The 24,943-nt window shown below is 37.9% G+C and overlaps 1 protein-coding gene across 2 annotated transcripts in view; it reads right to left on the reverse strand.

Annotated features, from left to right (window-relative positions):
- The window catches only part of RAB26 (RAB26, member RAS oncogene family), a 509,833-nt gene that overhangs the window by 135,273 nt on the left and 349,617 nt on the right, over window positions 1-24,943 (reverse strand). For both annotated transcript variants that reach the window (XM_053694654.1, XM_053694655.1), the window contains exon 5: window positions 14,036-14,088. In XM_053694654.1, coding sequence (XP_053550629.1) covers window positions 14,036-14,088 — 53 coding nt within the window. The remainder of the gene's footprint in view (window positions 1-14,035; window positions 14,089-24,943) is intronic.

Below are 24,943 nucleotides of genomic sequence, written 5' to 3' on the forward strand. Positions count from 1 at the left end.
TTTCAAAAGAAATATAAATCGCTTTAAATTATCATGTAAAAAAAAATGGTTAAATATCGCTCTTTCAAAATGCATGATGGATTTTTAGGAGGTTTCTGTCCATTTAAGTTGATGTATTATTTATGTGAACTTATTTATGAATAATATCACCCAAACACTTTAGAGCTGGGCTCAAAATTCTCTTGAAAGATTATAGAAAGAAGATATGTGATCTGTATTCTCTGCACTGGGAAAATTGTCTTTAAAAATGAATAAAGGGAGTCTACATGGGAGATGCTGCAGCCAAGCAATTTCATTTCAGAGAGTTATAGAACCTTCGGGCCATACAAAGAATATTCCTATTATATCATTTTATATTAGCACTTACATATTCATGTAGATGGCATTAATATTAGATTTTAACAAGCTTGAGAATAGTTACAGCATATCCAGACCTGCTGCAATATAAACTTGTTTGAAGGTCATCAATGGATCTGTGATACCTGCTGTACATATTTTTCCCATTGAGTATATGTTACTATAGGTAGGATATGTATTCTATATCCTTTCTGAATCTGGCAGATATTTTATATGCTCGTGCATGTAATTTCTGCATTACTGACTATAGATTACTACATTTTTAACACCCCACAAAGGATTAAACAAACAGGTAAAGTGTTACAACACCCAAGCAGGAAACCACTGGTAAACCAATCAGAAACAGCACCTTGATCAACCCAACAATCACCAGTGGCGTCTTGCTCAGTTTTATGTTTTCCTGGGTATATGTATGTTTAAATTCTAAAGAAACACATATTAAGCAGAAACTCCCAAATATTTGACATGGACATTCCCTAATTCTAAGCTCTGTCCCTCTGAGACAGCCATACGTCTCCACTTGCAGAATTTCCCTTAGCCCTGCCTACATACCACTAGACACACCCATTACCTCGCCCAATATACACCCATGAATCCCACCCCTCTTGACACCTACAAAACGGTGAAACCCCCCCTTAACCCCTTGAGTCTGTAATACCTAAACACCATGGGCATCCACACAATTTTTTTACGGGGTGGGGGGCAAAAAATAAATATGCCCAGATAATAAAGCCATCCATCTATCTATCTGTCTATCTAACTGTCTGTCTGTCTATCTATCTAATCTATCTATCAAATCAGTGGTTGAAAATTATCCCAAAAATGCTACTAATCCCAGGAAAACCCTTAATAGTTCCCTAGTACACTATACATATTAGAGTCACTATTTTCTAAACTTTTTTTTTTAAATATAATTTTTTATTGAGGATTTTCAAACAGTACAACAGATGGTGATAGTCACAGGTGTTACACTTTTAGACACGGAAACAAATAAAATACATGAACAAGTTATGTTGAAATTAGTGATTGAAAAAATAAGTGACATGATCTTCTGAATCCGCCATTTTGTGATAATAATAGCTTATTAGGGTGCCTACTGAGCTGACCACTTGTGGGTCGTATGATTATGGAAATAAAACATATATGGTAGTCTCTAGAAAGGCCCCTCCTGGACCTTATGATGAATATATATAAGGGGGGGGGGGGGTAGTCAGCGGGCAAAAAGCCGCTCTGAGATAAAGGGTAGAAAAGGGGGGGGGAGCCATCTATATTAGAGCAGCAAAGTAGTCGAGAGGGCGGGGAAGGGAATTGGTGGTGTGAATAGAGGAAGAATTATAAATAACATCAGGCATTAATAGTATAGTGTACGAGTGGTGAATGGATTTACAGTAGAATACATAGGACCTTTCTTAAGATAAAAGTAACAAGCTTAAGATACATACAACAATTAAGATGCAACAATATGGAAAAACAATAACAACTTATCTAAATAACAAATCTGCATCTCCTTTTAGGCAGTCACAATAGGCATAGTAGATTGGGACATTAAACCAGTACCTGGGTTGTCACGGGCATAGTATGTAATAGATAAGTATGCATATACAAATATCTATCTTTGACACAGTATTACTAGCGATATATACATGGGGTAAATGGGTAGCTAAATGTAGGTGTGATATACCCCCTGCGAACCAGCACTAGGGAAGATGTTGCTAAGTGAGATAGCAATATGTACCCCTTATAATTATAACATACCTAAAAACTAATGTAGCCCACTCCTACATGTATAGTGATTGATGTAATGAAAGTCCTAAAGATGTGCCTGTATAATGTAATGAAAGTCCTAAAGATGTGCCTGTATAATGTAATGAAAGTCCTAAAAATGTGCCTGTATAATGTAATGAAAGTCCTAAAAATGTGCCTGTATAATGTAATGAAAGTCCTAAAAATGTGCCTGTATAATGTAATGAAAGTCCTAAAAATGTGCCTGTATAATGTAATGAAAGTCCTAAAAATGTGCCTGTATAATGTAATGAAAGTCCTAAAGATGTGCCTGTATAATGTAATGAAAGTCCTAAAAATGTGCCTGTATAATGTAATGAAAGTCCTAAAGATGTGCCTGTATAATGTAATGAAAGTCCTAAAAATGTGCCTGTATAATGTAATGAAAGTCCTAAAAATGTGCCTGTATAATGTAATGAAAGTCCTAAAGATGTGCCTGTATAATGTAATGAAAGTCCTAAAAATGTGCCTGTATAATGTAATGAAAGTCCTAAAGATGTGCCTGTATAATGTAATGAAAGTCCTAAAGATGTGCCTGTATAATGTAATGAAAGTCCTAAAAATGTGCCTGTATAATGTAATGAAAGTCCTAAAGATGTGCCTGTATAATGTAATGAAAGTCCTAAAAATGTGCCTGTATAATGTAATGAAAGTCCTAAAAATGTGCCTGTATAATGTAATGAAAGTCCTAAAAATGTGCCTGTATAATGTAATGAAAGTCCTAAAGATGTGCCTGTATAATGTAATGAAAGTCCTAAAAATGTGCCTGTATAATGTAATGAAAGTCCTAAAGATGTGCCTGTATAATGTAATGAAAGTCCTAAAAATGTGCCTGTATAATGTAATGAAAGTCCTAAAAATGTGCCTGTATAATGTAATGAAAGTCCTAAAAATGTGCCTGTATAATGAATAATAAACCTAAGTATATATAATCAAGGTGTCCAAGTTAGTTGCGTGGAAAACCCATAATAGTATGATTACTAGCCAGAATAGCTAAACATAACAAGGAGAGTTTTTTCCAACTACTCTCTCGAAAGAGCGTATACGGAAAACAGGGTAATAATTTAAAATCAGAGCTATGAAGTGCAACTTGTAAGGCAAACAATGAGGGGGAACATACAACAGGGACTAAGTATATTGAGGGAGAATCGCAAGACATATAGAAGGAACCTCCTCTAAGAGCTAGAGGTATACGCTTAGATATTGAGGTATGCTGAAATGTAAATATCATGTAAAGGCACAGAACAATAATGGTCCCGTCAAGATTTCGGCATCAGACATGAAACATTCAGGGTGATACTTGTTGTAGGTTTGCAATAGGGGGAAGTATACGTCAAGAGCTAAATGTTATGCAGGGAGAGTGAAGGGGAGTGGCAGTGCGTGTATCCGTAGTAACTTAAATATTGTATGCCTAAGTGAGGAGTCCAGTGTATAACTGCGAACAATAGTAAAACTATGGGGGCAGGTTGGGGGAGTATTAAGCAGTAACATATGAGTAAGAAGTATTCAGACTAATATGTCTATATAAACTCTAGATATGTAACAGCTTGAATCTCCTTCAAATAACTAGTTAAACAAACAGCTCAATAACATAATTCTATGCAGTTCTCAGTCCCCGACACGACCCTATGTTGTCCAAATGTTAATAAAAGACCCATAAATCCCCTACTGTTTAGCCATATATACCTGCAATGAACACAACACGTATAATAGTGCAAATGCAATCTTGTAAATATCTTTTGGTTTCCAAACAAATAGAGCTTTAACTACAGATAATATAAACTATTATTATGCAAGAAAATAAATCTAATGTTAAGGTTGGTAACTGAGGAAATATAAAACAAAAAATACTTTAATGAGAACGTTTCCAACCAGCAGGAGTCAAGTCTGTTTCAATTTGTACGGACCATAGATGTAGAGATTTGCCTTTGATCATGGAGCTTATCCTACCCCAGCTTTTTGTACCGACCATACAGCATTTATAGGGCACTCTGGAGAGACTATTACATGTATCTCTAAGACTGGAGCGTCCGTCCAAAGTGTTCTGGCGCAATTTGTCGAGAAAGGATTAAATTCTGTGCTAGAATGTCTCTGCAAGCTAATAACCACCTCTATTCCAGAGGAAAAAGTTTCCGTCAGCCCGGCTCCCATCTCAAGCCTTTTGCGATCATATAGGCTGATATCATATGTCCGTTTCAGGGCCACACAGGATGTCTCACTTATCTCCACAGCTGCGCCACTATTACAAAGTGTAACTAGCGATCCTCCTAGAGTCAATCTGGTTCCCACGCTAAGGTCTCCCTCTGGATCTTTATCGGCCTCAGCTTCAGACATGGTCTCCTTCCGCAGCATCTCATAAACTTCCTGCTCCCCAAGTACGGACCGTGTAATAGAGGACTCATACCCGGTATCTGCTCCCTTGGTAGTTGACTGCAAGTCCGCATCAGCTCCTTATGGTCTACGCTCAGCCTCGATCCATAGTTCTGCCGACGACCCACTCTCTAGCACAAGATTATTTGACCGCTGCACCAGCCGGCTCCGCATCCCACATTCTTCAGAGCTATAAGCAGGCTTTATTTCTGGCTTCTCTTGTAGCTCGTTAGTGAGGCATGGAGGGGTGGTATATCTTGCCATTATTCGAGAAAGGTCTCTCTTCATGTCTCTGAAGACTGCATCCAGTGTATTACTAAATCCCTCCATAGCTACGAGTGTGTAGGTCTTGGGATCCATCTTAGCAGGAGGAAGAATAGAGGTAGATGCCACTTTATTGAGGTTTTAGCGAGATAGTTGAGCTGTGCCACGAGGGTGGGTAGATGGCTGCTTTCAAATGGCTTCCGCTCCAGACAGCTTACTAATAGAGCACAGAACTTAGCTATCTTATTAATTTCTGGATTTAAACTGCTCTGCCAGTTAGCTCTAGTATCTCTAGACTCCAGTCTCGTTTTGAAGGTGTTGTTTGATCTGCTTAGTAGTCATTTTTTATGTATAAAAATAAAATCTATACAGATCTTTAGAGATGTGCGACTATTCTGTTGCTAGGCTAGCTCCGCCCATACCTATTTTCTAAACTTGAATACACATTTATACATCTCTTTTTTGGGTGTAATAAAATGAATGTTTTTATCCAGACTCCTTATAAATGAAAATAGAAGAAGCATAATTTTGTATTTATGAATTTAGTTAGTCTCTTGCTTATTTGATTTGTTGCATAATACAGTTATAAAAAAGAAAAAGAAAAAATTGAAATTAAACACAAAATAACCAACATAAGTTAATATATAAAGTACATTACCTAAAATATACAAAATTTACATTTCTCTATTTGTGCAATTGGCAAAACTTTTTAAGAAACTATTTCAGTATATGAGTAGGAGAGAAAGTGTTTACTTAGAGCACAATGCTGTTAATGAGATACCTTATTCTTTGCTGATGTTAATATATACAGTATATCTTTTTTTAAACATGGAAGTTGTAGTGCAGAGTTTAAGATCACTGGCACAGTGCACCACTTCCCCCCTACCACTTGAGCAGATGGTCTGACCATACAAATAAATATATAAACCTGCGTAAAGGGTCAGACTATACTCCCAGCTGCCTTCCTCAGTGTCTGGGACACGTATACACATACAGAATGAAGAAGGGGCTTGACCTCCTGTAAAACTTTCTGCCTTCAAGAAAGCTCACTCCCCACCAATGTACAATGCATGCTGGGAATTGCAGAATCACAACACTGAGAGTGAAATAGTGTACTACAAATTCCAGAATGGTATATAACTATATACATTCCAGAATACAGTGCTTCTTCCTCTAGAAATAGAGCTACATTTGGGGGGGGGGTTACAAGAAAGAAAAAGGGACATTTAATTGCCTTTTTTTTCTGCAATTTTTTTTCCATGTGGAGAGGAATATAATGGGGGGGGGGGAGCAAATGTCACCCCATTGTTGACGCCCATGCTAGCCACAAATGTTGTGAAGTATGATTAAGGCTAGAGTTTAGTGTCCCTTTAATACTGTACATTCTCTGGGAATAATATACATTTAGTATGATAGTTGGTAAATATCTGCTTCCAGGCAAAACAATACGGCTCCCTAGGGCATTAACATTCGCAGACTTGAAATTGCAGAAAAGAGCAGTTTTTATTTTATAAACAGAAAATGTCACATTTAGCATTAAATCACTTACATTTATATTATTTGTTCCCTAAAAAATTCTTTAGTCCTACTATAATTTAGTTAGCATGGAGAATTTTTTCCCAACATATCCCTGTCCACAATCTGCTGACAATTCCACCCCCATTATGTAACATCGCCCACAAAAGTGCAAGTGGGTCAGTACCGATACGTTGTTCTCATATACTAAAAAGTCTTCGGCAAATGTTGAGAGGTATGTGGTGGCTATTAAGCAGTTCTGCATCCAACTGTGCTTTATGGATACAGCTGGACCTCCACGTATGTCTGAGGTTAGCTTTACAAATCTTTAATTTAGAGAACAATTGCTTGGTATTTTGAGGGCAAAACTGTTCAGACTGGTATACTCCAGGAAAGTTATCTTCAGTGAAAAACTGGGTTAAAAATGGCTGCTGGAGACCGTCCCATTGGGCGGGTTACTGAGTTCTATCTATTTCTAGTTGACTGCATTCCCGGATTTCAGTTCTGCAACACAGTGGTAAATTCACACAGCATCAAGATCTATGTTGGTAATGCCTGCTCAAATTTAATAACACAACTATCTTCTACAAAAGCTCTTTGTATTTATAGATTTCATCTTTCTGACTGATTTGGGGACACAACAAGCAATTACACAAGAAAATACAGGTCTGTTGCGGCACTAGATAATGCAAGAAACAAGTATATAATAGAAACATATTATTATCATAATTATGCTTTCCCTGACTTATTCTGCTAATTACTAGGTTTTATGGAATTTGTGAAACATTAATGCAGAAAATTTCTACCAGTTCTAAAATAAATGACAAAACTTACCTATTTTACATAGTCATTTTTTTAAGACTGTTTGTGCTTTTTGCTGTGAAAACCCCCTGAGGCTCCTGTCAGCTACAGACCTGAGCAATTATCTGGTCTAAATAAAAAGTTGCCCTATTATACCTGTGACTGCTCGTACATCTCCATCCCTGCAGTCTGTCATAAGCCAACAAATGCAGACTTGGTGCCAGCAACACTTGTACCTCAGTGTTTAGGTGTCAAAGCAGTAGATTAGAGGCCTTACAGAAGACCCTTTTAATTGATTGGGCATGCAATGCAGAAGGAGTCCTTATTCACATGGGGACACATATTACGGTTGTTCAGCACTGCTATGTTTAAATTTTGATGCTAGTACCTTTAAAATGTTATCACGTTTTGGGTAAACTGTCCCTTTAACTTACTGTGAATGTAATGTTATGTAGGGACCTTTATTTACACTGGGGAATATTTTCAGTCCTTACCTGGCAGCACATGTAGTACAGGGTTATTATCTACAGTGGGAAACACTTGTCAGCCATTAACTGACTGGAAAAAGCAGCACAGCATCCCTTATTTACAATGAGGAACCCTTGTCAGCCATTAGCATGCTGTGCATGCAATACAGGGGCCCTTATCTACAATGGAGAACTAGTGTCAGCCATTTGCTTGTTGTGAATGCAGTACAGGGGCCCTTATCTACAATAAGGAACCCTTGTCATCCATTAGCTTGCTGTGCATGCAATACAGGGGCCCTTATCTACAATGGAGAACTAGTGTCAGCCATTTGCTTGTTGTGAATGCAGTACAGGGGCCCTTATCTACAATGAGGAACCCTTGTCATCCATTAGCTTGCTGTGCATACAATACAGGGGCCCTTATCTACAATGAGGAACTGGTGTAAGCCATTAGCTTGCTGTGAATATAATACAGGGGCCCTTATCTACAATGAGGAACTGGTGTAAGCCATTAGCTTGCTGTGCATACAATACAGGGGCCCTTATCTACAATGAGGAACTGGTGTAAGCCATTAGCTTGCTGTGAATATAATACAGGGGCCCTTATCTACAATGAGGAACCCTTGTCATCCATTAGCTTGCTGTGCATACAATACAGGGGCCCTTATCTACAATGTAGAACTGGTGTAAGCCATTAGCTTGCTGTGAATATAATACAGGGGCCCTTATCTACAATGAGGAACTGGTGTAAGCCATTAGCTTGCTGTGCATGCAATACATGGGCCCTTATCTACAATGAGGAACTGGTGTAAGCCATTAGCTTGCTGTGAATATAATACAGGGGCCCTTATCTACAATGGGGAACTGGTGTAAGCCATTAGCTTGCTGTGCATGCAATACATGGGCCCTTATCTACAATGAGGAACTGGTGTAAGCCATTAGCTTGCTGTGCATACAATACAGGGGCCCTTATCTACAATGAGGAACCCTTGTCATCCATTAGCTTGCTGTGCATACAATACAGGGGCCCTTATCTACAATGTAGAACTGGTGTAAGCCATTAGCTTGCTGTGAATATAATACAGGGGCCCTTATCTACAATGGGGAACTGGTGTAAGCCATTAGCTTGCTGTGCATACAATACAGGGGCCCTTATCTACAATGAGGAACCCTTGTCATCCATTAGCTTGCTGTGCATACAATACAGGGGCCCTTATCTACAATGTAGAACTGGTGTAAGCCATTAGCTTGCTGTGAATATAATACAGGGGCCCTTATCTACAATGAGGAACCCTTGTCATCCATTAGCTTGCTGTGCATGCAATACATGGGCCCTTATCTACAATGCGGAACTGGTGTAAGCCATTAGCTTGCTGTGCATGCAATACAGGGGCCCTTATCTACAATGGGGAACTGGTGTAAGCCATTAGCTTGCTGTGAATATAATACAGGGGCCCTTATCTACAACGAGGAACCCTTGTCATCCATTAGCTTGCTGTGCATGCAATACATGGGCCCTTATCTACAATGGGGAACTGGTGTAAGCCATTAGCTTGCTGTGCATGCAATACAGGGGCCCTTATCTACAATGGGGAACTGGTGTAAGCCATTAGCTTGCTGTGCATGCAATACAGGGGCCCTTATCTACAATGGGGAACTCGTGTAAGCCATTAGCTTGCTGTGCATGCAATACAGGGGCCCTTATCTACAATGGGGAACTGGTGTAAGCCATTAGCTTGCTGTGCATGCAATACAGGGGCCCTTATCTACAATGGGGAACTGGTGTAAGCCATTAGCTTGCTGTGAATATAATACAGGGGCCCTTATCTACAATGAGGAACCCTTGTCATCTATTAGCTTGCTGTGAATACAATACAGGGGGCCTTATTTACAATGGGGAACTGGTGTCAGCCATTATTTTGGTGGAAATTAAGTAATGGGGCCCTTTTATTCAGTGGGGAATAGTTGTCATTCATTATCTTACTGGAAGTGCAGGGACCTTATCTACAATTGGGGAACAGGTGTCAGCCATTATCTTAATGTAAATACAGAACAGGCTAACTTATCTACAACAACAAACAAGTTGTTAGCCATTATTTTACCAGTTTTTGGTTGTTGTTCTTTTTTTTGGGGGGGGGGGGGATAAATTTACTGGCAAAAGAGCTATAATCACTTCACTTATGCCATTTTTTGTCAGTTAGGTTTTTTTTAGCACAGGATTTTTTTAAGATATGAATTTTATGTAATGCAAAAGAGCTATGATTACTTTAGGGCAATTCCCGACAAATGCCCTTCTAAGGCCAATTTTTTTAGGGTACTTTTTTTAAAAAAAAAATAGTTTTTTTAGGGGGTGGGGTGAGGGGTTACTTTAGTTTTAGGATAGGGTTTTTGTTATGCAAAAGAGCTACAATTATTTCAACTAGGGCACTGCCTGACAAATGCCCTTTTCAGGGCAATTTTTACAGTAGGTTTTAGTGTTAGTTTAGGTTTTTTAGGGGTGTTTTTTCTTAAGGGGACTTTAGTTTTATGATAGGTCTTAATTGTTGTGATTTATTATTTTTGTTAAAGGGACAGTCAAGTAAAAAAAAAACTTTCATGATTTAAATAGGGCATGTAATTTTAAACAACTTTCCAATTTACTTTTATTACCAATTTTGCTTTGCTCTCTTGGTATTCTTAGTTGAAAGCTAAACCTAGGAGGTTCATGTGCTAATTTCTTAGACCTTGAAGGCCGCCTATAATCTGAAAGCATTTTGACAGTTTTTCACCACTAGAGGGCGTTAGTTCATGTGTTTCACAAGATAACTTTGAGCTCAGGCACGTGAAGCTCCTAGGAGTCAGAACTGATTGGCTAAAAATGCAAGTCTGTCAAAAGAACTGAAATAAGGGGGCAGTTTGCAGAGGCTTAGATACAAGGTAATCACAGAGGTAAAAAGTATATTATTATAACTGTGTTAGTTATGCAAAAGGGATTATCTACATTTTTAAACAACAAAAATTCTGGTGTTTACTGTCCCTTTAATGTTTTTTTTATATTTGTGAAATGCTATTTTTTTTTTTTTGTAATGGTAGTTTTTTAGGTTAGGTGTCTGGGGGAGGTTAGCTGTTAGAAGGTTAGGGAGTATTTTGCTATGAGGGGTTGTGACAGTTTGGGGGTTAATGTTAGGGGGTATTTTGCAATAGGGGGTTGTTGCGGATTAGGAAGTTAATAGGTTTGTGATTGGGGGTTGTGGCGGTTTAGGAGTTACAAGTGTAGATAGTTTATACTGGTGGGCTGTGTGGCAGTTTGGAGTTACTAGTGTAGGGGGGTTATTTTTGTGGTGGGCTGTGTGGCGGTTTAGGGGTTAGTAGTGTAGCGGGTAATTTGCAATGGGCTATGTGGCAGTTTAGGGGTTAACAGTGTAGCGGGGTAATTTGTGGTGGGCCATGTTGCGGTTTAGGGGTGCTTAGTGCAACTTTTCTCTCAGCCCAAACTATTTACCTGAGCTTGGAGTTCACGTAAAACATTTGAGCGTAAAATGCGTTTGCGTTCGAACTATAATTTAAACACTGTGCCACTTGTAATACAGAGTCGAACACAAAAAATACAGCAATCTTGCAATCATGTTTACACTCCATTCATAATCTAGTCCTTAGCAGGACAGTCATCTAGCCAAAAGATGTAAGCAGTGGGTAAAAATGATCCTACTACTTATGTAAAGGAGACATGAAGCCTGAAATTTGTTTATCATGATTCTGAGAGAGGGTACTGTTTTAAAAAATGTTTCCAATTTACTTCTGTAATCAAATTATTTTTGTTTTCTTGCTATCATTTGTTGAAAAACAGGTAGGCAGGCTCAGGAGCGTGCCGCATGTATCTAGCGCAGTATATGGTAGATTTTTTGCAAGAATACTTTTAATAATGTTATACATTTGCAAGAGCACTCAATGTCAGCAGTGTGGTGCTTCAGACACATGCCTGCTACCTACCTAGGTAAATAAATACTATATATGGGCATTAAGAGGTTTTGGAGGCAGCTGCTTGCGCCATACGACTCTTTTCAGATCCAGATTTCTTCTTGTGAAAGTGCAATAACGCTAAGATCTGGATTTGTACAAATCCTAGTGTGTAAGAAACCTATGAAAGCACATGGATAATAAATACTTTATTGCCCCTGTGAACTATATTGTCGTATTTTTGTGTCTCGCTATTTCAAAATTAATAAAGGTGTCTCACTTTTATCTCTCTGAAAAAAAAATTTTGAGTTGTCTTTTTTGCTGAAGCTAGAGAGGTCTATTTTGTGGAGAGAATTTTGTCTTTAGTCTGTACTGTAATGTTTTGGACGCGTTTTGTGATGCCTGTGTCCGTTACAGTTGAGTTTGATCTATGTGCCGTGAGGTATAAATCTTTGAGCTATAAAGTTTTTGAGTAGTTCTGTTGTGAAAAGGTATTAGTTTCACCAACAGGTATTCTTGAGTCTAGTCCACCGAGTAGCAATTGCTGATTCCATTTATTGACAACTCAATTATATGGATAACAGAAGTCAGATGAAAATATATATAGACTTGTCTTGCCCCCCCCTCTTTAGTTAGGGAGACTGAGGACAGACATAAGGTGCTAGGTGCTGGTCGATAAATATCTAGAGGAACTGAGGAGAATGGATGTGGATAAGTGCCATTGAGTTGATAACTAACCTTGGGTTTTTGCATCCTATCCTAGGACCAGTCAACACAGTAGATTTACATAATCAACAAATGCAAGATAACAAGACAATGCAATAGCACTTAGACTGAACTTCAAATTATTAGTAGATTTTTTTCCTGAAAATTTTAAAAGTTGTCTTTTTCCACTCCCCCTGCACCATGTGACAGCCACCAGCCAATCACAAATGCATACATGTACCATGTGACAGCCATCAGCCATTCACAAATGCATACACACTTATTCTTGCACATGCTCAGTAGGAGCTGGTGACTCAAAAAGTTCAAATATAAAAAGACTGTGCACATTTTGTTAATTGAAGTAAATTGGAAAGTTGTTTAAAATGGCATGCTCTATCTGAATAATGAAAGTTTAATTTTGATTGAGTGTCCCTTTAACTGGAGGAAGTGAGGAGAAAAGTACCACTGAGTCAATAATTAACCTTGGGGTTTTGCATTCTAACTGCATTATTTTGTACCATGTGATGTTCGATCGTCCAGTGTTTTAATATCACCACCTATTTCTTCCTGAAACAGCCATTTTGTAATGTTTGCATCATCTGCTAAAAGACATACCTTTCTTTGAAGCCCAGAACCAATATCAGTGCTAAATATATTAAAAGGACAGTCTACTTAAAAATGGTTTATTTACCCTTAATTACTTATTCTTCAGTTTTTCATAACCAACGTTATATTAATATACTTTTTACCTCTATGATTACCTGTATCTAAGTCCCTGCAGACTGCCCCTTATCTTTGTTTTTTTGTTTGTTTTTAGCTTTTTACTATCTAGCATTTTAACCAATCAGTGCTGGTTCTTGTGAAACCATAATCATTCTCCACAGGAATGAGCACAACGTTATCCATATGGCACACATGAACTAGCACTGTCTGGCTGTAGTGCAACATTGTAAAAAGCTTAAAAAAAGCACTGAGATAAGGATGGCCTGCAGGGGCTTAGAAACAGGTAACCTTAGAGGTTATAAAGTATATAACAATGTTGGTTATGCAAAGCTGGGGAATGGGTAGTAAAGGTGTTATCTATCTTTTTAAACAATAAAACATTACAAGTAAACTGTCCCTTTAAAGAAAACAGGCCCAGAACTGCCCCATGAGGCACATCGATAGTAACTTCCTCATCCTTTGAATCCATTCAAATAAAGCACACTGTTGTCTAGGCTTTCTTCCAGCATTCTTCCCCCTTATATATTTTTATTTTAGTCTAAGGTATCACTTTGTGAATTAGTTTAAAGGGGCATTATACACCAATTTTCATATAACTGTATGTAATAGCCACTACTGTAAAGAAGAATATGCACAGATACTGATCTAAAAACTTACTAAGAAGCTGGGCTATATAAATGGATCATCTACAAAACATTTATGCAAATAAAAATCTAGTGTACAATGATACTTTATGGCAGAGTCAACTACTATACTAAATTCTAAATAAGCCACATCTACTGCTTCACCATAATCTATTATTTTAGTTACAAAGTCAAACAAATGAACTTACATGATAGCCAGCAGTAAAATATGTGCTCTATTTGATCCTGCAAGTTATTCATTTTTGTAATATTGAATTGAAACTTCAGATACAAGAGTCCTCCCTACTGCATTGTTTACAAAGAGGAACTACATCAGAAATTCTCCAAGCATTCAGAACAACTCCTGTCAGTGGACTGATTAAACAGCTACTGTGGCAGATAGCCCAGATCAGTTTGTTAGAAGCCTTTGGATGAATATTATCCTGATCCAAGGACATAACATTTAAGAAAAATACATCATTAAGGTCTTACCTTAATGTTGTCAAACGAGGTCTTATTTGTAACATCGTAGAGCAGCAGTAAGGCTGTGAAGAGACCATCAGAATAAAAAAAAGTTATAAGGAAGAATTGAATTCCCCACAAAGACGTAGAATACAAGTGTAGCGTAAAAAAACATAAATTATGCTTACCTGATAATTTAATTTCCATCGTGGGGAAGAGAGTCCATTCATTGCTTGTGGGAATTAAGAACCTGGCCACCAGGAGGAGACAAAGATACCCCAGCCAAAGGCTTAAATATCTCCTCCACTCCCCTCATCCCCCAGTCATTCTGGTAGGAGAAACATCAGGGTATAAATGATGCCAGAAGAACAAAAATAGATTTAGGTCCGCCCACCGGAGAACGGGCAGTGCAGTGGACTCTATTCCCCACGATGGAAATTAAATTATTAGGTAAGCATAATTTATGTTTTCCATCTAAAGTGGAGAAGAGTCCACTGCTTCATTCATTACTAGTGGGAACAAATACCAAAGCTCTAGAGTACACTGAATGAAGAAAGTGGGAGGGTAAAAGGAGGTGGACCCTATACTGAGGGCACCACAGCCTGCAGAACCTCTCTCTTAAAAGCTACTTCTGCCGAAGCAAAAAACATCAAATATGCAAAATGTTGCAAAAGAATGTAAAGAGGACCAAGTAGCCTTACAAACCTGCTCCATAGAAGCCTTGTTCTTAAAGGCCCAAGAAATGGCTACAGCTCTAGTTGAATGAGCCGTATTCCTTAAAGGAGGCTTATGTCCCACCATCTCAATGCGAAACTGAGAACACTCATCAGCCAAAAGATAAGGAAGTTGAAGAGGCCCCTGAGGAAACAGTATATCTGAGAAACGCGTTGCACTGTTTCTCCACAAGCCATACACTAGTTGGCACCAAAATGAGTGGTAAACTTTTTTTTATAGTTTTTAATAAAAATGTTTTTATATATATCCACTCTGAGTGCTGTATATGGTATTCTGCTATGCTACTTGTAGAGGGCTAATGCTCTGACACCCATACTCTGATATTGGATGCCGAATCAGCCAGCTGGATTGCTGTTAAAATCCAGCCTGTCCCTATAGGCATAAGTGGTTGCCTTTAATACACGTGAGTACCCTGTATATCACTGTAATAATATCTTCATCAGACCATCATTGATCTGCACCATTGGCGCCTCCATCTATTGCTTTTACTCCTAGATTTCTTCCCATTGGATGTTGGTAGAGAGCGGCCTCTAAGATCAGCTAGCTGGATTGCTGATGAAATCCAGCCTGCCCCTACTGGCATAATCGATTGCCTTTGCCATTTGTGAGTACCTAGTGTTCACACCGCATTGATACATCATACAAGCACCATTGATCTGCACCATTGGCACCTCTTTCTTGTTGTCTTCTAACCTCCTATAAGGAGTCACACCAGAGGGTAGTTTCTCCGGCAGTCTCATAAGCCAATCGGATGATGCTTTTCAGCCAAAAAGAAAGAGAGGTAGCAGTAGCTTTCTGCCCTCTCCTCTTACCAGAATAAACGACAAACAAGGATGATGTCTGTCTGAAATCCTTTGTTGCTTCTAAATAGAATTTTAAAGCACGGACCACATCTAGGTTGTGTAACAAACGTTCCTTCTTCGAAACTGGATTCGGACACAGAGAAGGAACAACTATTTCCTGGTTAATATTCCTGTTGGAAACCACTTTTGGAAGAAAACCAGGCTTGGTACGTAAAACTACCTTATCTGTATGGAATACCAGATAGGGAGAAGTACACTGCAAAGCAGATAATTCAGAAACTCTTCTAGCAGAAGAAATAGCAACCAAAAACAGAACTTTCCAAGATAGTAACTTAATATCTATGGAATGTAAGGGTTCAAACGGAACCCCTTGAAGAACTGAAAGAACTAAATTTAGACTCCAAGGAGGAGTCATAGGTCTGTAGACAGGCTTGATTCTAACTAACGCCTGTACAAACGCCTGTACATCTGGCACGGCTGCCAGACGTTTGTGCAACAAAACAGACAGAGCAGATATCTGTCCTTTTAAAGAACTAGCTGACAAACCTTTATCCAAACCCTCTTGGAGAAAGGAAAGTATCCTAGGAATTTTAATTTTACTTCAATAGAATCCCTTGGATTCACACCAACGGATATATTTTTGCCATATCTTATGGTAAATTTTCCTAGTCACAGGTTTTCTGGCTTGAACCAGAGTATCTATAACTGAATCTGAAAACCCACGCTTAGATAGAATCAAGCGTTCAATTTCCAAGCAGTCAGTTGCAGAGAGACTAGATTTGGATGTTCGAATGGACCTTGTACTAGAAGATCCTGTCTCAAAGGTAGCTACCATGGTGGAGCCGATGACATATTCACCAGGTCTGCATACCAAGTCCTGCGTGGCCATGCAGGAGCTATTAGAATCACCAAGGCCTTCTCCTGTTTGATCCTGGCTACAAGCCTGGGAAGGAGAGGGAACGGTGGAAACACATAAGCTAGATTGAACGACCAAGGCGCCACCAATGCATCCACTAGTGTCGCCTTGGGATCCCTGGATCTGGACCCGTATCGAGGAACCTTGGAGTTCTGACGAGACGCCATCAGATCCATATCTGGAGTGCCCCATAGTTGAGTTAACTGGGCAAAGACCTCCGGGTGGAGTTCCCACTCCCCCGGATGGAAAGTCTGATGACTCAAATAATCCGCATCCCAGTTGTCTACTCCTGGGATGTGAATTGCAGATAGATGGCAGGAGTGATCCTCCGCCCATTTGATGATCTTGGATACCTCTCTCATCGCCAAGGAACTCTTTGTTCCCCCCTGATGATTGATGTACGCTACAGTCGTCATGTTGTCCGACTGAAATCTTATGAATCTGGCCTTCGCTATTTGAGGCCAAGCCAGAAGCGCATTGAATATCGCTCTCAGTTCCAAAATGTTTATCGGGAGAAGAGACTCTTCCCGAGACCATAGACCCTGAGCTTTCAGGGAGTCCCAGACCGTGCCCCAGCCTAAGAGACTGGCGTTGATCGTGACGATGACCCACTCTGGTCTGCGGAAACTCATTCCCTGAGACAGGTGATCCTGAGTTAACCACCAGCGGAGTGAGTCTCTGGTTACCTGGTCTACTTGAATCTGGGGAGACAAGTCTGCATAATCCCCATTCCACGGTTTGAGCATGCACAGTTGCAATGGTCTTAGATGAATTTGAGCAAAAGGAACCACGTCCATTGCTGCAACCATTAATCCTATTACCTCTATGCACTGAGCTATGGAAGTCTGAGGAATAGATTGAAGAACTTGACAAGCGTTTAGAAGCTTTAACTTGATGAGCCCTTGCTTTGGAAAGAGACGACGCTTAGATTAGAATGTCGTCTAGGTAAGGTGCTACAGCAATGCCCCTCGTCCTTAGAACCGCTAGAAGGGACCCTAGCACCTTTGTGAAAATTCTGGGAGCAGTGGCTAAACCGAATGGAAGAGCCACGAACTGGTAATGTTTGTCCAGAAAGGCGAACCTCAGGAACTGATGATGATCTTTGTGGATAGGAATATGCAGGTACGCATCCTTTAAGTCCACGGTAGTCATATATTGACCCTCCTGGATTGTTGGTAAAATCGTCCGAATGTTTTCCATTTTGAATGATGGAACTCTGAGGAATTTGTTTAGAATTTTTAAATCCAGAATTGGCCTGAAGGTTCCCTCTTTTTTAGGAACTGAGTAAAAACCCAGACCTTGTTCCGCTGTTGGAACTGGGTGTATCACTCCCATCTTTAATAGGACTCCTACGCAATGTAAGAATGCCTGTCTCTTTATCTGGTCTGAAGATAAGCGAGACATGTGGAACCTTCCCCTTGGAGGAAGTTCCTTGAACTCTAGAAGATACCCCTGAGAGACTATTTCTATTGCCCAGGGATCCGGAACATATCTTGCCCAAGCCTGAGCAAAGAGAGAAAGTCTGCCCCCTACTAGATCCGGTCCCGGATCGGGGGCTACCCCTTCATGCTGTCTTGGTAGCAGCAGCAGGCTTCTTGGCCTGTTTACCCTTGTTCCAGCCTTGCAATGGTTTCCATGCTGGTTTAGGCTGGGAAGCGTTACCCTCTTGTCTAGAGGCTGCAGAGTTAGGAGCCGGTCCGTTCCTGAAATTGCGAAAGGAACGAAAATTAGATTTATTCTTAGCCTTGAAAGGCCTATCCTGTGGGAGGGCATGGCCCTTTCCCCCAGTGATGTCTGAAATAATCTCCTTCAATTCTGGCCCGAAAAGGGTCTTACCCTTGAAAGGAATATTAAGCAATTTTGTTTTGGACGACACATCCGCCGACCAAGATTTTAGCCAAAGCGCCCTGCGCGACACTATTGCAAAACCTGAATTTTTCGCCGCTAATTTTGCTAATTGAAAAGCGGCATCCAAAATAAAGGAATTAGCCAACTTTAGTGCGTGAATTCTGTCCATGACTTCATCATATGGAGTCTCCTTTTGGAGCCAATTTTCTAGTTCCTCGAACCAAAAAGACACCGCCGTGGTGACAGGAATAATGCACGAAATTGGTTGAAGAAGGAAACCTTGCTGAACAAATATCTTTTTAAGCAATCCTTCCAATTTTTTATCCATAGGATCTTTGAAAGCGCAACTGTCCTCAATAGGAATAGTTGTGCGCTTGGCTAACGTTGAAACTGCCCCCTCTATCTTAGGGACCGTTTGCCATGCGTCCCTTCTGGGGTCGACAATGGGGAACATTTTCTTAAATATAGGAGGGGGAACAAAAGGTACACCTGGCTTCTCCCACTCCTTAGTCACTATGTCCGCCACCCTCTTGGGTATCGGAAAAGCATCAGCGTGCACTGGGACCTCTAAGAATTTGTCCATTTTGCACAACTTCTCTGGAATCACCAAAGAATCACAATCATCTAGAGTAGCTAGCACCTCCTTAAGCAGGGCGCGGAGATGTTCTAGCTTAAATTTAAATGCCACGATATCAGGTTCTGCCTGCTGAGAAACTTTTCCTGAATCAGAAATTTCTCCCTCAGACAGACCCTCCCTCACTGCCAACTCAGATTGATGTGAGGGTATAACAGATAAATTATCGTCAGCGCCAACTTGCTCATCTTCTGTATTTAAAACTGAGCAATCACGCTTTCTGGGAAATGCTGGCAGTTTGGATAAAAGATTTGCTATAGAATTATCCATTACTGCTGTTAATTGCTGCATAGTAACAAGCATTGGCGCGCTAGATGTACTAGGTATCGCCTGCGCGGGCAAAACTGGTGTTGACACAGAAGGAGAGGAAGATGAACTATCCCCACTACCTTCATTTGAAGAATCATCTTGGGCAACCTTATTAAATGTGACAGTACTGTCCTTACTTTGTTTGTACGCCATGGCACAATTTGCACATACATTTAAAGGGGGAACCACCTTGGCCTCCATACACACAGAACATATGCTATCTGAAGGTACAGACATGTTAGACAGATTTAGGCAGGCTATTAATGCAATAAAAACAATTTTAAACAAAACCATTACTGTCTCTTTAAATAATAAAAAGAGCACACTTTATTTCTGAATGTTCGAAAAACTATCAAGGAAATATCCAATCTTTCTGAAAATTACACCCCAGTGTCTTAATGCTTTGAAAGTATTGCACACCAAATTTCACCTTAAATGAGCAAACCGGAGCTAATAGTTCAAATTTACCGGTTTAAACACACTACAGTCCCTGCCACAGGCTTTGCTGCGGCTTTTACCTTCCTTAGGGGTTATTCACCACAGAATATAAGCCTTCCGGAGTCTGTTTCTTATCCACAGGACCCTCTCACATGAAGCTGCATGCACTGCCTTTAGAAGTAACTGCGCAACTGACGCGCGAAAATGAGGCCTCCTCCCTCTGCATACCAGAGTGAAGGGGCCTTTCTGACTAGATTAGGCGTCTAAACAACTGCCAGGCGTAATAAAAACGTTCCCAAATGTGTTTCAAAGTTCACAAAACACTCCAAATGTCATATAAATATGATAAAAATAAATCGATTTAGCCCACAAAGTGTCAACCAGCATAGAGCCCAAATTATAAGCCTTAATTCTGTTACTGAGTCTAAGAAAATGGCTTACCGATCCCATAAGGGAAAACTACAACTAACACCACATACTCTTTACCATCCCCGTGGAGATGCTACTTGTTCAGAGCGGCAAAGAGAAGACTGGGGGGCGGAGCCAGAGGGGGGGCTATATGGACAGCTCTTGCTGTGTGCTCTCTTTGCCATTTCCTGTAGGGGAAGAGAATATCCCACAAGTAAGGATGAAGCCGTGGACCGGACACACCAATGTAGGAGAAAAATTAAACGATCTTACCAGAATCTATGCCGTGGAAGTGGAACAGGAACACGGCCTTTCAAGAGTGACAGGTTAGTAGCATCGCTCCTGACATGGACCTGAGAGCAGAAAGCAGGCAGCGAAACTCGTCAACGCTGATTGCTTAAGGAGCTGTTAATATGAGTCGGGATGGTTTCGCAGAAGAACTCCCCCTGCATCTCCGGACTCTAACTTTCACCCATGCTCTCACTGAGAGGCTGACAGGATTACTTAAAACTCCAGTCCCATTGCGAAGAGTAGTACCCTCTATAAGAGACTACTTCCGACACATCTCTGCCAACCTCCTGTGACGAAAGGCAAAGAATGACTGGGGGATGAGGGAAGTGGGGGAGGTATTTAAGCCTTTGGCTGGGGTGTTTGCCTCCTCCTGGTGGCCAGGTTCTTAATTCCCACAAGTAATCAATGAAGCAGTGGACTCTCCTCCCCTTTAGATGGAAATGATAGCGATATAGTGCACTGACATCGCGAGTGCGCAATCCATAGCGCTTCCCTTTTTATTTTCATATTACAAGTTGAGAGTAAAATGGTAGCACTCAAGTGAAGTTCTATGGCGCTCTAAAATCAGGAGCTAGGACTTGTAATACCTGCACTATAGCACAGAGTAACAATATGGATAGCGCATCCTGCGTTATTAATAGTGCTCCACTTGTGATCTAGGCTAAAATGTTTATTTAGGTCCAATAAAGGAACATTGCAATATACTTTCATTATTTATTTTGCCCCCTTTTCCTGTAATTGTGAGAATTGAATGTGGATACTGTAGACTTCACAAGTCTCCAGAACCAGCACGTAGTGGAGCAATTCCCAGAGGACCACTGCTGTTTTTTGTACATGCCTGTGGTGGAAGGGGCAGGACTGGATGTGTCATTGGTGTGGGTGTCAAAAGCAGGGCCAAATGGAATTGAGAGGGCCATTTAGAATGGCAGTGAGAAAACCAGAGATGATCACAGTTGAGAGGGCACATGGGGGGAGACCAGTCATTATGCTGAGGGGGGCTAGAAGCCTATTACATTCTACACAGTGATTGTTTGATTATTTGTTCTCAAGAGAGGAGATTAATATAGTTATTATTTATTTGTGGAGTGGCAACATTTTCCAGAGATTAGAGACTTATAAAATGTATGTCCTTGGACTGCAAAACAAAATAGCAAATTGTGCTAACCAAATAGTAGGTTAAATGCTTTTAAAACATTTTATTTTTTTACAGACTTTTTCCAATGTAGGGGTTTATCACAATTCTGTAGAAAAGTTTACCAAATGATTTATTTATGAAAAAAACAGACTGCAATGATGGTTTTCTGTATAAAAAAAATTAGACAAGGTTTGCTAAAAAGTTTTGATTGACTCCATAGTGTTTGATTGATGATGCTAGAAACAGACCAAATATCAAGGGGAACATTTGTTCTTTGATTCAAATGTCATTTCCCTATACTTTAAATAGAGGACAATATTAAAGTTATCGAATTTGCAGCTTCACAGAATGTCTGTCCACTTGCTAGGGCAATGAAAGCTGTAAGTTAACATTGTTTTAGTATAATACCATGGGTATTACACCCAGAAACCTACCTATCTATCTATCTATCTATCTATCTATCTATCTATCTATCTATCTATCTAGTGTATTCATCTATTGTATCTATCTATTGTATCTATATATCTATTGTATCCATCTATTGTATTTATCTATTGTATATATCTATTGTATCTATCTATCTATCTATCTATTGTATCTTTCTATCTATTGTATTTATCTATCTATTGTATCTATCTATCTATCTATCTATCTATCTATTGTATCGATCTATCTATCTATTGTATCTATCTATTTATCTATTGTATCTTTCTATCTATTGTATCTATCTATCTATTGTATCTATCTATTGTATCCATCTATTGTATCTATCCATTGTATCTATCTATCTATTGTATCTATCTATCTATTGTATCTATCTATCTAATATATCTATCTATCTATCTATCTATCTATCTATCTATCTATCTATCTATCTATCTATGTCTATCTAATGATCTATCTATCTAAGCCTCACCTCTATTGGTCAAGATCACTAACATCTCCTAATCTTCAATAGCATAGTCATCATGATCACATTAGAAATGTATATGTGCAGTTTTTCATTAACATACGAGTATGCATCAACTTACAAAAATCCATATGTAGGTACATACACACACATAAATATACGTATTATACACACACATAAATATACGTATTATACACACACATAAATATACGTATTATACACACACATAAATATACGTATTATACACACACATAAATATACATATTATATACACACATAAATATACGTATTATACATACGTATTATACACACACATAAATATACATATTATACACACATAAATATACGTATTATACATACGTATTATACACACACATAAATATACATATTATATACACACATAAATATACGTATTATACATACGTATTATACACACACATAAATATACATATTATACACACATAAATATACGTATTATACACACACATAAATATACGTATTATACACACACATAAATATACATATTATACACACATAAATATACGTATTATACACACACATAAATATACGTATTATACACACACATAAATATACGTATTATATACACACATAAATATACGTATTATACACACACATAAATATACGTATTATACACACACATAAATATACGTATTATACACACACATAAATATACGTATTATATACACACATAAATATACATATTATACACACACATAAATATACGTATTATATACACACATAAATATACATATTATATACACACATAAATATACATATTATACACACACATAAATATACGTATTATACACACACATAAATATACGTATTATACACACACATAAATATACGTATTATACACACACATAAATATACGTATTATATACACACATAAATATACGTATTATACACACACATAAATATACGTATTATATACACACATAAATATACGTATTATACATACGTATTATACACACACATAAATATACATATTATACACACATAAATATACGTATTATACATACGTATTATACACACACATAAATATACATATTATATACACACATAAATATACGTATTATACATACGTATTATACACACACATAAATATACATATTATACACACATAAATATACGTATTATACACACACATAAATATACGTATTATACACACACATAAATATACGTATTATATACACACATAAATATACGTATTATACACACACATAAATATACGTATTATACACACACATAAATATACGTATTATACACACACATAAATATACGTATTATATACACACATAAATATACATATTATACACACACATAAATATACGTATTATATACACACATAAATATACATATTATATACACACATAAATATACATATTATACACACACATAAATATACGTATTATACACACACATAAATATACGTATTATACACACACATAAATATACGTATTATACACACACATAAATATACGTATTATATACACACATAAATATACGTATTATACACACACATAAATATACGTATTATATACACACATAAATATACGTATAATACACACACATAAATATACGTATTATACACACACATAAATATACGTATTATACACACACATAAATATACGTATTATATACACACATAAATATACATATTATACACACACATAAATATACATATTATACACACACATAAATATACATATTATACACACACATAAATATACATATTATACAAACACATAAATATACGTATTATACACACATAACTATACGTATTATACACACACATAAATATACATATTATATACACACATAAATATACGTATTATACACACACATAAATATACGTATTATACACACACATAAATATATGTATTATATACACACATAAATATACATATTATACACACACATAAATATACGTATTATACACACACATAAATATACGTATTATATACACACATAAATATACGTATTATACACACACATAAATATACGTATTATACACACACATAAATATACGTATTATATACACACATAAATATACATATTATATTTATGTGTGTATATAATACGTATATTTATGTGTGTGTATAATACGTATATTTATGTGTGTGTTTAATACGTATATTTATGTGTGTATATAATACGTATATTTATGTGTGTGTATAATACATATTATACACACACATAAATATACGTATTATACACACACATAAATATACGTATTATATACACACACATAAATATACGTATTATACACCCACATAAATATACGTATTATATACACACATAAATATACATATTATACACACACATAAATATACGTATTATACACACACATAAATATACGTATTATACACACACATAAATATACGTATTATACACACACATAAATATACGTATTATATACACACATAAATATACGTATTATACACACACATAAATATACGTATTATACACACACATAAATATACGTAT

Source organism: Bombina bombina, chromosome 11, assembly GCF_027579735.1.
Source record: "Bombina bombina isolate aBomBom1 chromosome 11, aBomBom1.pri, whole genome shotgun sequence".
Taxonomy (NCBI): Eukaryota; Metazoa; Chordata; class Amphibia; order Anura; family Bombinatoridae; genus Bombina; species Bombina bombina.